Source organism: Plectropomus leopardus, chromosome 9 (genome assembly GCF_026936395.1).
Source record: "Plectropomus leopardus strain MGB_pleo_1.0 chromosome 9, ASM2693639v1, whole genome shotgun sequence".
NCBI classification, from domain to species: domain Eukaryota; kingdom Metazoa; phylum Chordata; class Actinopteri; order Perciformes; family Serranidae; genus Plectropomus; species Plectropomus leopardus.
The window spans coordinates 9,517,680-9,533,241 of record NC_142184.1 but is presented as its reverse complement, the minus strand read 5'-3'; the positions used below and the strand labels follow the sequence as shown (position 1 = coordinate 9,533,241).

The window sequence follows — 15,562 nt, the reverse complement described above, 5'->3', positions numbered from 1 at the left end:
ATCAGAGGTGTTGATTAAATATTTGCCTCCCTGTAGATTGTGTCTTTAATTAAGCAACAGAAGGCTGTGCAGTTTTAAATGCCAGATCCCTGTGGCACTCCACACCTAACCTGCCATGGAAAGCTGCTAATTGTCTGCTGATGCTGGCAAAGTGGCTGACACACAACGCCCTGATTGCAAAGCAAAAGGAGCTGCGTTTGCTTTTAGTTTTGATTTATGTTGCAAATGCAGCCTGCAGAGAGATATTTCGTAGAATTCACGGGCAAGAATCTGCTGATTTGTCGGAAACATTATTATTTCTGGCCTTTCTAAGAAAAGCAACACAGATACGTGGTGGGGGGGTTCTCCTTCAGAGGGCAGTCAAGTGTAGCAGCTCTGGTTAAGAGCAGGCATTCCCCACTGACAAGGTGTTACTTCAAGTGAAACAGTCCTGTTGTCCTGCATCTGTTGGAGGTTTTCTGGTCCAGAGTTTAGGCAGAAGGGGATTAAAAGTTTGCTCGTCTCTCACGTAGTCTCCATTGAGTCAGCCACAGCTCTGCTTGAAATAAGTAGTTTGGCCACCTAGAGCGAAGATGTCAGATTACCTCACAGTGACGCTTCATCACCCAACATGGCTCCGCACTGCCTTCTCTGTACACATGCCAGATGTAGAACAGATTAGATTCTCTTCTTGATTTAAACTCCAAACAGGTACTGAGAGTTTAGTCCATGTCGCTATCATGTTGTAACTTGAACGCTGAGATTAAATGAAAGGAATCTTGAGTAATTGAAGGCAAAAAGCGGTGTGAGGTTAGACAGATGAAGCAGTATTCACAGTATAAGAGCAGGTTTTTATATGTTTTGGAAAGAGGATAACAAAGTAAAACCGTTCTCATGGTGAATGAAATCTGTCATTAACCAAAAGTTTCCTAAATATTTTGTTTAGGGGTAGGCTTGCCTTTTTTTTGCACAGACTGTGTTATGCTGCCATCTGCTGATTTAAAATAGCACAGCATAAATGGCACTGCAAGGCAGCTTTATTTGTTTAACATATTTCATAAAACAGGGCAATTCAAAGTGTTTTACAGAGCAATAAAATCTGAAAAATATTAAAGGATAGAGACTTACAATAAAATCAGCACTAAATTATTTACATTTGTCTTTAAATCACTCAAAAGTAGCAAAAGTGCAGACAAGAGGTGCAAAGACTAAAAGATTATTTAAAATGATTTAAGATCGAGTTTGAAAATGAGTTTGCACTCATTACTGGATGGAGTAGGCTGTTTAAAATAGGAACATTTTTAGTTTTGACTTAAAAGGGGTCAGAGTGTGTGGGGGGGGGGCGCTAACATCATCTGGGACATTGCAGTTAGGGGTCCTAGAAAGCTGATATGTCACAAGCATGTCAGAGATTTATTTGGGTGCTGAGCCACAGATTGATTTATACACAAGCAGCAAGACTTTGAAATCAGTTCTCTAAATGATGTGTGACAGAACATTTTCACTCTCATGCCAACTCACGGTTGCACACCAGTGTGATAACCTGACTGCTTTCAGCAAGTGGGACATTTCGGCATTTTTTGAATGCTTTTTTTGAGAAATGATTGGCTTTGCTGTGATAACTAAATCCAGTTTTGAAATAAAGGTGATTACCTTATTTTGGGCAGATGACACAGGAGCAAGGGATTGTAAAAGATTCAGTCAAATATAGTTGGGAATTCTTCTCTAAGGTAAAAAGGACAGACATGTATCTACTGTATGTTATGTTTAATTATTTGAAAGACCAGCTCAGTTTCTCTGTAATCTGCATTTAGATGAAATTTCAAATGGGTTACTCAAATGGTTTTATAATGCAAAATAGCAATCAGCTTGTCTGTGTCTCCACAGGAAATAGCCAAACGAATGCAGGAAGAGGAGATGCAAAGAATCACAAGGAGAAGCAGAGGGCAGGACGGCCACAGTGAAGGTATAGTTTATGTTTTGCCATTTTGTTTAATTTTATTATATATAGCCAATAAAGTAAAAGTCAGCAATTCTTAACTACTGCCAAATTGATTTTAAAGAAATTGGTTGATTTTTACATTTGCTACTAAAAGCATGATATACTGTGTGTGAATTTGCTGAGATTGGAAGAATTACTCTAACTGTGCTTTGCTCCCAAGCTACAGCCTATGACTGTTTTATTGAAGTCTTTCTTCACTTTTATTGCAACAACAGCTTGAACAAAACATAACCTGCGTAGAGAGAGAGTGCTCCAGGGATGACATTTTTCTGGGGCCAAACTGGAAGTAAAAAAAAAAAAGAAGAAGCCAATGGGATTTTTCTGTTGGATTTTGAATTATTGGGGAAAATAATGTCTGCGCCAAACACAACTTTACATTCACACGTTTTGCTCAGCAAGATTCTCCTTTTCTACCATAACCCTTACAAGTTAACACTACTTTTATGGTTTTTGAAGCCTAAATGCACTCGCCAGAAGTAAAACGCTAATGCGAAGCTATAAACAAAGTACATTACGGTCACATGACTTCAACATCGCCACCACTGTGAGGCTGTAAAGCTGTGTTCAGCGTGATGACACTTTCGTGACATATTTTAGGTCATAGAACAAAACATGAAAATCTCATATGCTTCTGTTAACAGCAGACTTCATTTCAGGCATCTAACCACAAACCCATTCAAATCAACTATTGACTATGAGATGAGAGAACCGGGAGGGCAAACATGCTAAATATTTTCTGGGCTCTAGGACTCATTCCTGCAGCACTCTTTTGCACTGTACTGTCACCTCCATAATGTGTTGTGTTCTGAGTAGGTAACATGCATGAACCATGTGTCTGTAATATTGTCTTGCACATGAATGTTTATCTGTATTCCAGTCTGTAAAGTTTTTTGAATGTCTATTTGTGTCGAACATTTACATAAGTTGCGTAACATGGGCTCGCTACCTTTTATACAGTGTGTTGCCTCATGATTAACTGCACATCTTCAATAGTACCCGCAAACAGCTTCACCCATCCTCCCTGCTTTTGTGTTTGCATGTTTGGCATTACTAAAGGCAGCGCCAGCGACCCTGCACTGCCACCCCCTCACCAGCACACATGCAGCAACCGTCACCAAGCGGAGAAGCAGTACTCGTCTACCTCCACCAGGTGGCAATGTTCTACTTCTGACAACCACTCAGACTTAACTGGGCCTCGGGCTGACTCTCCCAGGGGGGCAGCGGCTCAGAAAAACACAACTTCATGGTCAAATCAAGGACACAGAGATTCCATAAGGGAAATCAGGAGCGAATTTAGAGAGCGTTTGAGCGAGGATTCAGAGGACTCGGACACAGTTTTCTCTGAACAGCTCTCTGTCTGGTCCCAGAGACTGAATGAAAGACATAACACGGCACCTCCACGGCGGCAGGTGTCTTTACATTCGCCGCAAGAGAGAAACTACAGAAGTCTTTGCTCTCGCAGCAGCTTCACAGATGAGCACAGCGGCTTGGAGGAGGAGAGAGAAGAGTGGAATGAGAACTATTATGAAAATGGTGACCGAGAGAAGAGGAGGCCTAGAATTTGGGATCAGGAAAGGAACCATAGAGAGGAGTATGAGCACAGGAGCAGAAATCAGGAAAAAGACTTAAGGTTAGCTGAGGTAAGAGAAAGGCGAGTTAGTCGCAGTGAATCCGTCAGGTTACATGACAGGAGTAGACAAGGCAAAAGAGACCTAGCGAGGACCTGGAGCTATAAGGACGGTCCTGATAAACATGTCCGTTTTCAGGAGAACAGCAGGAGCTCTAACAGGCAGCAGGGTGACTCCAGCGGTGTGTGGGAGATGCTGGGCCAGATCCTCAGAGAGAGGGGCGTGCCTGTGAGGTTTGGCAGCAACGGGGCGCCACTACAAATAAGGCCTCAAAGTAGAGACAGCCAGGTGCTTCATGGGAGTGAGGTCTCCTGCAGCGACTCCCAACCACATCAGAGAGTCTTCCAGAGAGCCGCCACCACCAGGCACAGTTTCCATGGAGATATCAGGGAGAGGAGGAGATCGTCATACCAAGAGAACAGTGGGAGAGATCACAGAGAGGACCGGCACCGTAGTAACACTGAGCATGATGGAAACGGTTACGAGATTAGTAGTAGAGACTCGTATCTGGCTAACAGAGAGATGGGAGGCAGTGGAAGGTGGAAGGAGCACAGATATGACGAGAGGGAGAGAATTGCAAATAACTGCAGGGTCAAGAGGACAACTAGTGAACACAGGCGCTGGCACGGTACCATAGAAGAAAGGTTAAGCTCAGAGGAGGAGCAGGAGGTGGAGAGGCGAGTAGAGCGACCCCGTCGAAGAGCTCCACAGCGTAGCCAAAGCTTCTGCAGCAGCGGGGCTTCGACAAGGGTTGGGTCACGGCACATGGCAGCAGGTAACACCCAGAACTGCAGCCAGATCTGCAGAGGGAAAGCTTCCAAAGCTGTGTTCCCTACCTCTGTGTGCCTCTCATCTTCCCTCAATCATCATCTAATTGGGACAAATTTGGGCTTTACTGGTGACTTTGGGTGTCTTACTGAAGTGGGACATTTCCCTGCTCGAATCTATAATTCCACTAGTCCTGAAATAATCAACGTGTGCTCTTTATTCTCGTCTTCATTCTTAAAGCTTGATGTAGTAGGGGAATAAATATGATGGAGCCCCTTTCAAAACCCAGCAGCGTGCCCTTACATGCTGCTTCCTCTTATCTCTCAGTGTGATTGAAATGTCCTCAGTTCCTGTACCTCCCAGCATCTGTTTCAGTACACTTGAATGATTAATCAGCAATTTTTCATGTTTTCCGCCTCTAAATTCTTGTGTATTCTCACATCAATTCCTTTGGATTTGACACTGTCATGCTTCACCCGTAGGAGCGTCATTGCAACAGACACCAGACGAGGCAAGCCTGGACCTGGGGGATCTGCAGCAGGTCCTGGAGGATGAAGAACTGGCTCACAAGCTGCAGGAGGAAGAGGAAAAGCTGTTGAGGAGGGTAAGGGATTCAAGATTTCATCACGAGCCGCTTTGAGAGTCAAGGAGGAAGCTTGTTTGATCAGTTTCTGTTTTTAGTAATTTTTCTAACTTTACTTTTTTTAAAACTTTTTTTGGCAGAACTCCCACCCCTCTCCCTGTACTTCTTACCCGGCGGGAGACTTCAGAGTAGCACAAGTGGCACAGGATGAGGTGCAATAAATTGACATGTCATCGATAGACATGTATCTTATGTTTAATATCCGACTGTGTAATGATTGTTGTTGTTGTTTATTTACATTAGGAAATTGCACGCTTTATGCAGAAGCAGGAAATGAAGGCAAAGCGAAGATCTCGTGAGTTAGAAGGGCCGGCGTCGTGGCGCGAGCACAGAGCGATGATCAATCATCACGACAGAAGAGCTGCAAGAGACAGACCGGTGAGTTCGTTGTAGATGTTGAAAGTCATTGTCGTGCATGCTTTTGCCTTTAACACTTTTGTAACAGTGACTTAACTGTACAATAATTAGTGCAATAATTACAGCAGTAGTGTGCTCCTCCTCCTCTCTCCTAATTTATTCTTACGGACACCACTCATGCATGTATTTTTAACATATTCTGTTGCATGTATACATTTCCTATTTTTAATTTTGTTTATGAATATAGTTTGTTGTATATTGTGGCATAATGCACACATTTGTATATTTTAAAACCTTTACATGGTAGTTCTGTACATTGTAGTGATATATTTATGTTTTATATACTTGTGTGAGTAATTCATATTAGATGCTTCTTACTTTCATACTTCCTATTTTTACGTTCTATAATTAGTGTAAATGCTTCTGCAACAACTAATACTACTCCTGCTACTGCAATTAGAAATAATACTATATTAGATGTATTGCTATTTTTTATACTTTCATTACTATGACTACTACTACTAGTGCTATTAATACTACAAGTAGTACTTCTCCTGTACTTTTTTTGGTCAACTGCTACTTCCGCTTACTTTCATCTACAGAAACCATCCAAATGTCAAAGTGTTAGGTTCTTGAAGGACATTTATGCCTCTTTTTCTACATTTTATGCCTAAAAATATTGAACATATATTACTTTAACCTTCACAGTTAACATCAACTTCTTCCTGTGACACACTTCCAGTTCAACTCGTAGCTTCTTTAATTTTAAGCAAGTTCAGCTTTCATTTCTGCCAGTTTTTCAGGTATTTCTGGCAAATTGTAATATATTTCTGCATTTTCAGCCATGGTTTTAAACTGATTTCAGCTTTAAGCATCCACAGGCATGTTCCACAGGAACATGCCTGTGGATGCTTTTCTAGTTCTCTATGTTTTACATCTGAGTGACAGTTACACATCATCACAATTTTCCCCTGGAAATTAGAGAAGTATGTCTGATTCTGCTTTATTGTTTGACACTGCAGTCCTTGCTATAATCTGTTTAGTATTGGTGTTGTAGTTTTTTTTTTTAAAAACGAGTTACTTATATGTCCACTGCCGTAGGTCCAACGAGAGAGGCTTGACTCAGAGGGCCTTCCGTCCCCCACTGAGGACTGCTCCCCAGAGAATCAGCCACCCAGTCCCCTCTCCACTATACCGTACATTTCTCTTCATGAATACACATGAAACTGATGAATGTCTGTTTTGTAACCATGTATATTTCACCTTCTTTATATGCTGACTTACAACTGCTGCATTTACAGACAAGCCCAGCATATCCGAAACATTGCAGAGGAGCTCGACCCGACTTTCCAGGCCAGGAGGCAAAGCACAGAGAGCCTCAGACTGGGACAAACAGGTACTGGAAATATGACAAACTGCACTTCAAAAAAAAAACCCTGAACAATGGGTGAGCACTCACATGTGAATTTCCCAACTGCAAGACTGATAAAGGATTATTTTATCTTATCTTATCTTACATCCTTTTTCCTTCCATATAGGTCCAACTTGTCAGTCACTGCCCATGCCGCAGTCTGGCTTACATGACCTCCTTGAGGAGCCTACTTTCATCCCACCTACAAAACGGCAGGTGGACAAATCAGCTCGCACTAAACCCAAAGAGAAGAAAGAAAATTGCAAGCAGCAATAATTTTCAACAGATTGTGCTGCTGGAGTGCATATTTTACTTTATATTTTATAACACTAAATATCAGCTCAGCTACAGAGTTCTGATTACTTTAAGGTTGAAGCCAGCCACCCCGACTAGCACTTTAGACCAGTTGAACAAAAAGAAAGAATTGAGAGAAGTGACATTTTACAATATTTCTTGATTAAGTGAATAATGACAACACTTTGGGCTCAGGCCTTTATAATTTCCAAAGGGAAAATTTTGGGTTATTGAAGTATTATTTGAATCCTTCAGTGTTATGAGTGTTTAATTTAAAACAATATAGTTTTTTTTATTTTATCTGTAACTTCTATTTGTTTTATAGTGAATATCCATCCATTATCTACAACTGCCTCTTGTTTTGTTATTTGCTCTTTAGTGGCAATGGCATGGTGCAGTTTTGGGTTTTCTCCCCCAGTTGGCAGCTGTTAATGTGGCCAATCAGAGAGAAAATCCAAACCAGCTGGTGCTTTCCAACCCAGAATCCTCTTACTGTGAGGTGACAGTGCTAAACACTGTACCACAAAAAAACATTGAAATTCCCAAATGATGAAACCAGAAGTTACTGTGATAACACTGGAGTGACATTGTTTTAGGACAAGCAGCTAAAGATCCGCTTTCGGAGTGTCCGCCAACTTTCTTTTCCAAGCAGGTCAGCAGGACTCCAACCATGTTTACAATGGTACAGTGACGATCAGATGAACTTATTTAACCCTTGTAAGTGGAAATCCCATTTTTAAAACATATTATAACTATCATCAAGTCATATGAAATCATTTTGGTTTGTCTGGATGTAACTTTATCTTTTGGGGACAGTATATGGGATAAAGTTATAGCTTAAAGATCCACTTACTAGCTTTTTGGAGGTTTCAACTGTTTCTTATGGTCATTCACAACAGAAACGAAAGATCATATTTGAACTCAGATAGCGGTTGGATATCCCCTCATCACATCACGACTAAATTTACACGCAGGTCATGTGAGGTAATCTGAGCCGGCTCCATTCACTGAGTGCAGACTGAGAGATGCAGTTGAAAAGCTTGTAAGTGGACCTTTGGTACATATCCAACTCATGTTTTGTATATTTTGCCAGGTGGATTATAATCAGTCCAGAGACAGTTATGATGCCAGTTAACATCATTATACAGAATTCTCACTTTGACAAAACGTTTGATTTTTATGCACATATATCCAGTCATTGATCTCCGTTTTTGTTTTCTTTGTATGTTCATATTACTCTCGCGTTTAAAACACTCATTTTGTTTTGTTTTTTTGTTTTATACAAATGAAACATGCCACTGCTTTAGTGGACCACTATGAATGCAATTGTTGTGTATGAAAGTGCAACAAATAAAATTAAAAAAAGCCAATTTTATTACGTGTCTTAAAAGTTAAAAAAGTACAAAACAGAATACATACTACCGTGTAAAGCATAACATTTTAAACACATTTTAGAGTACTTAGTAAGATACCAGGCATTCATATTTAAAAAAAAAAAAAAAACAAAACAGTCCAAAAAAATGCATAAAATAATAAGATAACAGTTGACATGTAAAGTGCTACAGTTCCAATGAAAATGTTACTGTATGACATCAACTGTGATGTGGTAACTCTTGTCAGGGCAACGCTCTTGAACTTTGTGGTCTTCCACCAGACATCCTTGCGCTCGACTTATGACTCATACATACTCACTGATACATTACGTGAGGTGTGGGCTAACATTTTAACCCCAAGCCCACACATCACATTTCTCAAATGTTCCATTTCAAAGATACACCCCTGTTCAGAAAAGACATACATTTGGTATAAAAAAAAGTTCCACTTGGTCTGATCTTTAGCTGCCCACTCCATTGTACAAGAAGATAAGCAAAAGCAATATGTGTTACAGGACTGACTTGGGGGGAGTTTCCACATGACCCTCAAGTCTCATTTTGACATCTCGTGTGCTTCATGTAAGTGTTTGTCATATTTGTATGAAGATTTCCCGCATGACACATACAGAAGGTATTTCAAAGATCTATGTGCAGAACATGACTAATTGTATTATCTGGCATTTAATCAGAACAAATATTACACGTGATTCTCACTGTGCTGCCAAACTCTTAGTCAAGAGGCATGTCTGAGCTTGTTTAAGTGCGGTTAAAACCTTTCACCTGCTAAAATCATAAATTAGCTATACACACTGTAGATTCCCTGGTGCTTTAACATATTGTAGGATTACCTTTTTACAAAAATGGAAACTCCCTTCTCTGGACTTTTTGACAAAATGAAGCAACTGTAGGAAAGTCCATATATTTCCTGGTAATGTTAAGTAGCGTGGAAGAGGCTATGCTTTTTTTCACATGATAGATTTGTTTACAAAAGCACACAGAACTATTCATCTGTGTTCTAAAGACATATTAACCCTTCGAAACATGAGCAACTTAACAAGAAATGGCCCAAAAATTAGCTAGAAATAAGAAGTTACAAGAAAATAACTTTAAAAAATAAGCAAATTTAAAAAGACCAAAAAGAGACAAAATAATGATCTTTAAAGTGGAAAAATTGAACAATGTTTGATTCTTCTGTAATATAATTGTAATATGTAATTCTACGAATTATAATTTTTTTCCCACCTTTTTTTATTCAAGTCATTCTCTTGTCACCGTTTGTTTGTGTGTGTGTGTGTGTGTGTGTGTATGTGTGCAATTTGTGGGCCATTTTCTGTTAAGTGTCTGAACGCAGCACAGAAAAACTGATGTCCAGATTTTAAAGGCTTAAATAATAATCCAAAAGAGACAAAATGTAACACACTATTCCCTGATCATGTTATTGCCACAAAAATTAGGACTTGCAGAGCAGTGCTCTAGTTTGGCTCGCTGAAGTTTACAAATTCAGCAGTAAAGAGTACGAGGCTGGTCACCGACGCATAGAGAAAACAGTCTATTTTGGGAGGCGTATGTGGGCTGTACACTTTCTGCTGTCAGACTTTCGCACACCCAGCTGAACGCCCACCTGTACTGGTCGCACTCGGCACCACTCGGCAGCCCTGGTATTCAAATATCAGAGTAGTGAAACTAGTTCACTCATTCAAATGCTACAGTATCATGTTACTTTTTTTAAAAAAGTTGTATTGGGTAGCTTTAATGGTGAGGTATGTTGTGTAACTATTATCCAGAAATTCAAAACTTCCTAAGCTAACTGAAGACTACTGTATCTTTTACTCTTGACTGTAAGGGAAAAAACACAGCCTCACTGTCTGCCGTCATTTACATGATTAATAGACAACTGTAAGTCCTCTTTGTTTTTTCCCCCTCTCAGAATTCCCCTTCCTCGCCCGTGTACACCTATCATCACCATAATTATATCCTGCTGTAATGGTGAAGCAGAAATGTTACCTATAACCTGACCCATCAAGCTATTCATAGTAGCTATTGTTAACCTGATAAAAGGAAAAGAGGGTGGATAAAAGTTAAGTAAACAGTGCTGGTTTTTTTCCCACTTAGACCCAAATAAAATGGCCTAACAAATACACCCTCCAAACGTCTGGCTCAGTATTGCAAAAACAGAGAGCTTCTTCTTCAGGATATCCTGTTTCCTTTCACATGATTCAACAAAGAAAACTTCATTGTGACAGTGTAGCCCGGTTTCATTCATGCAATGAGCTGCTCTGAAGAGTCCTTGGAGTCCAGCGACTCTGAGCTACTGCCCTGCTCTTGCTGGGCTTCATGAAAGCTGCACTCAATTGCGATTAATGTCCTTGGGTCATCTAAAGAAGAGAAAATTGACAAATTTGATTTTTTTTTCACTTTATTTTTGATTTGCTTCATAAAAAATGCTGTATAATAACTTTCATGCATGCATATTCACGATCATTTCTTGATAATATGTGATGATGTGCAGTAGAAATTACCTGTGGGGGTTCTGATAATTGGTGTCTTGGTGACTGGCATTTTTTCGTTTGACTTTGTTTTCTTGATTTTCTTGCCCACAATCATGGCGATGGTGATGGTAATGAAAAAGGTTATCAGACCGACGATGGTGAACACAGAGACCCATGGCCATTCCTCTTTTGTGGGAGCTGACACAAAAAAACAAGAAATTATTGCAGGTTGTAAATAAAATTAATTGTTAAAGCAAAATGTATTAAAGGAATAGAATCACATCCTACCAATTATGCTGCTAACTGAAGCATTACACTTAATGTCAGTAAAAGCATCACCCTTGGCCACAATTTGTTGATCTGGATTGGGACACCTTCATGAAAAAATAAAGTTTTAAAAAATGTGTTAGTCAGTACATTAACAAAGCATAGCTACAATGGCAGGTGCTGTTTTTAGAGCAGGGTAATGTCTTACTTTGTACTCCAGGGTTGACAGGTCTGGTGACTTTGGTCATTGAAGGTTCCCTCTGGACATGGTCTGCAAGAACCTGTGCAGAAAATCATTGACTTAGCATCCCTGTAATTCAAATGTGTATGTGCCAAAATCATGAGCTTATTTTTCTACTTTTCTTACCATCCTCTGTAGGTTCGTGACCTTTGTCACACTTTTTAACACAGAAGGAGCAGCTGCCATCACCACAGGTGAGTCCGTCTTTACAACCGCACTTGGTGTCAGATGTGGCCGTGCACGCTTTCAAAAACACTTGAGCCCCTGCACACATGAAGATATGAAGGGAGTATTTTAAGATCCTCATTTTTTTTCAGTTTGGAGTAGGCTACCAAAGAAATGCCCTTAACAGTTTTATAACCAGGAGGAACATACCAACACACTGTGTACACCTGGTGCACCTGTAGTTTTTAGGGTTCACTGTGAATGTCCCAGGTTCACAAGGCGTACAAAGATCCTTCGGACTCGGGCCACATTGTTTGACCAGGCGGTTTCCTACAAATGAAAAAAAAAAAAATGTTTGTCATGTTCAACACAGGGTTACATAACAAAATGTTAAGTTGTGGCAACACACACATAGAAGTTAAGTATAGTATGCACACACAGTATGCACATTTTGAAATTAGCATAGAATTTGACTAAGATTGTCACCGAAAGTCATACTTAAGTTTAGTTAGATTAACTGACATCGTTTCAGTAATTAGAGCCTAATATGACTTTCCCACCTAAAGCTTTAAAAACTGGAATGCAGCACATGCAAACTCACTTCAGCCTACAGTTATATAACAATACTCTAAACTCTAATGACATGTTAAGTTTATAACCACAGCTCCAAATTAATTGATTTATCTGTCACATCATCCACTTCTTTTTCTCTTTGTTGTGGTATTAGCTGAAAAACCACTGAAACTATATTTGGTTACAAACAACCACCAGAGAGGAACTCTCAGAGGCTGGAATATAAGTATTTTCACATCCACAGACAAAAGCACCAATAAGTTTTTCTGCTTTTATTAGATACTACATAGAATTCCTGATTTTTGAGTTTTGGGAAATAACAGTGACGTTAATATATTTATATGACAACCGAGTTTATGTAAGTGAGAAGGAGTTAAATTAAGACAAGCTTTGCTTTTATTTTGATACTTGTTTTATTACTTATATTAAAACCCTCTATAACAGTAGCAAATTCTGGATATGAATTATACATACAGTATAATGACATGTGGAGCCTTTATAGAAATAAAAAAAAGAAAAGACAAGAAAGAAAGAAAAGCTCTCCTGAACTACCAGTACATTTCATCTATTCAATATCATTGAGTTGTGATGCTCATTATCACTTTTATGTCTTACCAGGATGACAGGCATCACAGCAAACATTGTCTCCTTTTGGTCTCCATGACTTGCAGCCTCTGTTAGTCTCCCCGACACTGCACAAACATCCTTGCAGGAGCAGAGAGAGACCCATCACCCAGAGTATCACAGCCATACTGTTTCCAGCTCTCCAGTCTTTTGGGTAAGGATGCCACAGCCACTTTGGGAAAAACGTGAGGTAATCCAACTGAAGAAATATCCCAGATACCTAATTTGTGACTATTGTGACTTTTTAAAAGGCACTTATTGGATCTCTAATTCTGTAGCTTTAGTCTAAAATATGTGAGCACTGTTTTGAAGCTACAGCCAATTAGTTAAGTTATGATATGAGGTAGAGTAATATCATTTGACGAAATCTATCTGTGCTGCTGTGACCGCAGTGCTCTCAAGCACATAACTCACCCTGCAGCCAGCTGAGCCTGCTTTCATACTGGGTTTTTTTCTACAGGGGGCGTGTCCTAAAGCTCTTGAGTATGAATGACGAATGAATTTAAAATACCTACAACCCCCCCACCCCCATACACGTTTCACTTTGTCTTGTATTTATATTTTTATATATAATCAATATATATATATACACACACACACAATCAATCGTTTCACATTTATCAAGTCATTTTAAATTTGTTTAAAATGCTTGAACAACCCCTACAAATGACAAACTGTAACATGTTCATATTTCATTTTGATCATTTTATAAAGATTACTTGAGCATATTCACAGTGGTTGTGATGAAGATATGAGATGTGTAGGCTTGGCTGCTATAAAAAGAGAGAGAGAAAAGAGAAAAAGGAAAAAAAGAACAAACATCTACTACTGCTGAAGTCACGTAAGGTGAAATTCTTAATCGTGTTCTGTCAAGATAAAAACTTGTTTCTAGGAGATTAGAAAGAAATAAAGAAAACTGTTCTATTCCACTAACTTAATGCTTTGTGCTGCCTGCAAACAGCCGTGCCTGAAACGACTGGGGGGTTTTGTATATTCGTGTTGTTAATTGTGTTACTATAAGAGGCAGTTCTGTTTTGGTCATTTAAATGATGAGTAACCACACAAAGTCATAAAGTCTCTTGGAGTTCATAGTAAATATGATGCAGGATTTGGTCATGAATCCCACTGACACGTTCAGTTCTCCTTACACTATCTGACTAATCCTGGCCAAAAGGATAAAACCTTGGATGACAGATTTTCGATGATAAGGCACTTATTTGTGGTGACATTTTTAAGTGAGTAATGTGAGTAGCTACAGTGTTGTTAAAGTCAAGTTTCAACATACACTTTGTATAATATCTGTAGTATGCAGAAATTTACAGGATTTAATCTGGCAATAGGGTTGTGATTGACAAAAAATTATTCATAAGTTCAGTAAATATTCATCCCCGTTGTAGTGTTACATTCTTATGTGAGTGTATGATTAGTAAATGTATTGTTTGATTCTGAAACATGGCTGTATGTTGTTGTTATAGCTTTTCTGAGGCTATGCGCTGAAGTAAATGAATTTTGTTTTATGAAAAGTAAATGCTCAATCTTAGTAAGTGGTACAATTATGTAAAAATGTGTAGTTGAAAGTTGAAAATATCTTTATTATACGGAAAACATCCATCTATTACAATAACCTTTTTGGGTTATAACAGGTCTAATACTAATCTGTTTTTCTTTTTCTGTAGTGGCAGCAGAACCCTTTCATACATCTCTATGGCATACTATTTTATTACTTTTTTTGTGATATTTTTATGAAATGTTATGCACAATGGAAATTTGTACGATGTTTTAATGACATACCTCACTATGACAATTTGTAAAAAATTAGAATGGAATACGATAGCCAAATATAATATTTCATGGAACACTGTATAATTTTTTATGGCATGTTATACTCTGACATATTTTAAGACATTTTTATGCATACTATGACATTCTTTTATGAAAACTAAACTATGGTCATTTTTTGACACTGTAATGGCACACTATTCAATGACACTTTTTTTCTGACATACTATACTTAAGCAATTATCACACACGAGGGAGAGATGTTACACTGTATATCATCATGGCTCTGATTCGGTCGTAGAAGATAATCACAGCTGTGATGATATACAGTACAACATCACGACTTTGAGTGTGATATTGCTTTTATATGAGTGTCATTTACAAGTTAACAGTAATAAGTGCCAACAGATCATAATTTGTCTTTTTAATTTATAATTTGTTTGGCTCCGCCGTCACAAATAGTTATGCAACCTCTGGAAGTGACAGTTGTTGCCTGGCAACAAATAAACATTTTCCTGCACACTCATTTGCTAATCTGTTGAAGCTCCATGTTATGGGCAGACCAGCTACTTTGTACCATGAACATTTACCTGACATTTTATGACATACTATACTATGACATTTTTGACATTTTGATGGCAAACTATACGATGGCACTTTCAATATTTTTTTTTTTATGACATACTAAAGTGTGATGAATTTTATGACATTTTGATTGCATTCTGTTCAATGATACTTCTTTGTTAGTTTTGTTTTGGCATATCATACAGTGACATTTTTAGGACATTTATATGACATCTTTGACACGTTTGACAGTCCATAGCACAAAATGTAGCAAAAAAGTCCAAAAATCCCGTGATATGTCATATCGAAAAACAAGACAAAATATGGAAAACAATAGTATGTCGAAAAATGTCAAAATTTGACATATCCCAAAAACAGTAGAAAACTGCATTAATTAGCGTTCTG

The 15,562-nt window shown here is 38.7% G+C and overlaps 2 protein-coding genes and 1 long non-coding RNA gene across 4 annotated transcripts in view; 2 read left to right on the top strand and 1 right to left on the bottom strand.

Moving 5' to 3' along the window:
* The window catches only part of ccdc187 (coiled-coil domain containing 187), a 28,763-nt gene extending 20,311 nt beyond the window's left edge, over positions 1 to 8,452 (top strand). For both annotated transcript variants that reach the window (XM_088081928.1, XM_042491241.2), the window contains exons 6-13: positions 1,867 to 1,945; positions 3,038 to 4,384; positions 4,860 to 4,981; positions 5,101 to 5,172; positions 5,264 to 5,398; positions 6,479 to 6,573; positions 6,679 to 6,773; positions 6,916 to 8,452. In XM_088081928.1, coding sequence (XP_087938054.1) covers positions 1,867 to 1,945; positions 3,038 to 4,384; positions 4,860 to 4,981; positions 5,101 to 5,172; positions 5,264 to 5,398; positions 6,479 to 6,573; positions 6,679 to 6,773; positions 6,916 to 7,064 — 2,094 coding nt within the window. In that variant the 3' untranslated portion in view covers positions 7,065 to 8,452. The remainder of the gene's footprint in view (positions 1 to 1,866; positions 1,946 to 3,037; positions 4,385 to 4,859; positions 4,982 to 5,100; positions 5,173 to 5,263; positions 5,399 to 6,478; positions 6,574 to 6,678; positions 6,774 to 6,915) is intronic.
* tnfrsf9a (tumor necrosis factor receptor superfamily, member 9a) lies at positions 8,434 to 12,941 on the bottom strand. Its single transcript, XM_042491243.2, has 7 exons — positions 12,806 to 12,941; positions 11,828 to 11,947; positions 11,579 to 11,716; positions 11,420 to 11,492; positions 11,233 to 11,318; positions 10,975 to 11,142; positions 8,434 to 10,830 (listed from the first exon to the last, which is right to left on the bottom strand). Exons 1-7 carry the CDS (start codon positions 12,939 to 12,941, stop codon positions 10,715 to 10,717), a joined length of 837 nt encoding a protein of 278 aa, XP_042347177.2. The 3' UTR covers positions 8,434 to 10,714.
* LOC148188682 (uncharacterized) lies at positions 11,516 to 15,223 on the top strand. Its single transcript, XR_015777435.1, has 3 exons — positions 11,516 to 11,646; positions 12,809 to 12,968; positions 14,491 to 15,223. It is a non-coding gene; the product is annotated as an uncharacterized LOC148188682 (long non-coding RNA).
* Positions 15,224 to 15,562: the final 339 nt, after the last annotated feature.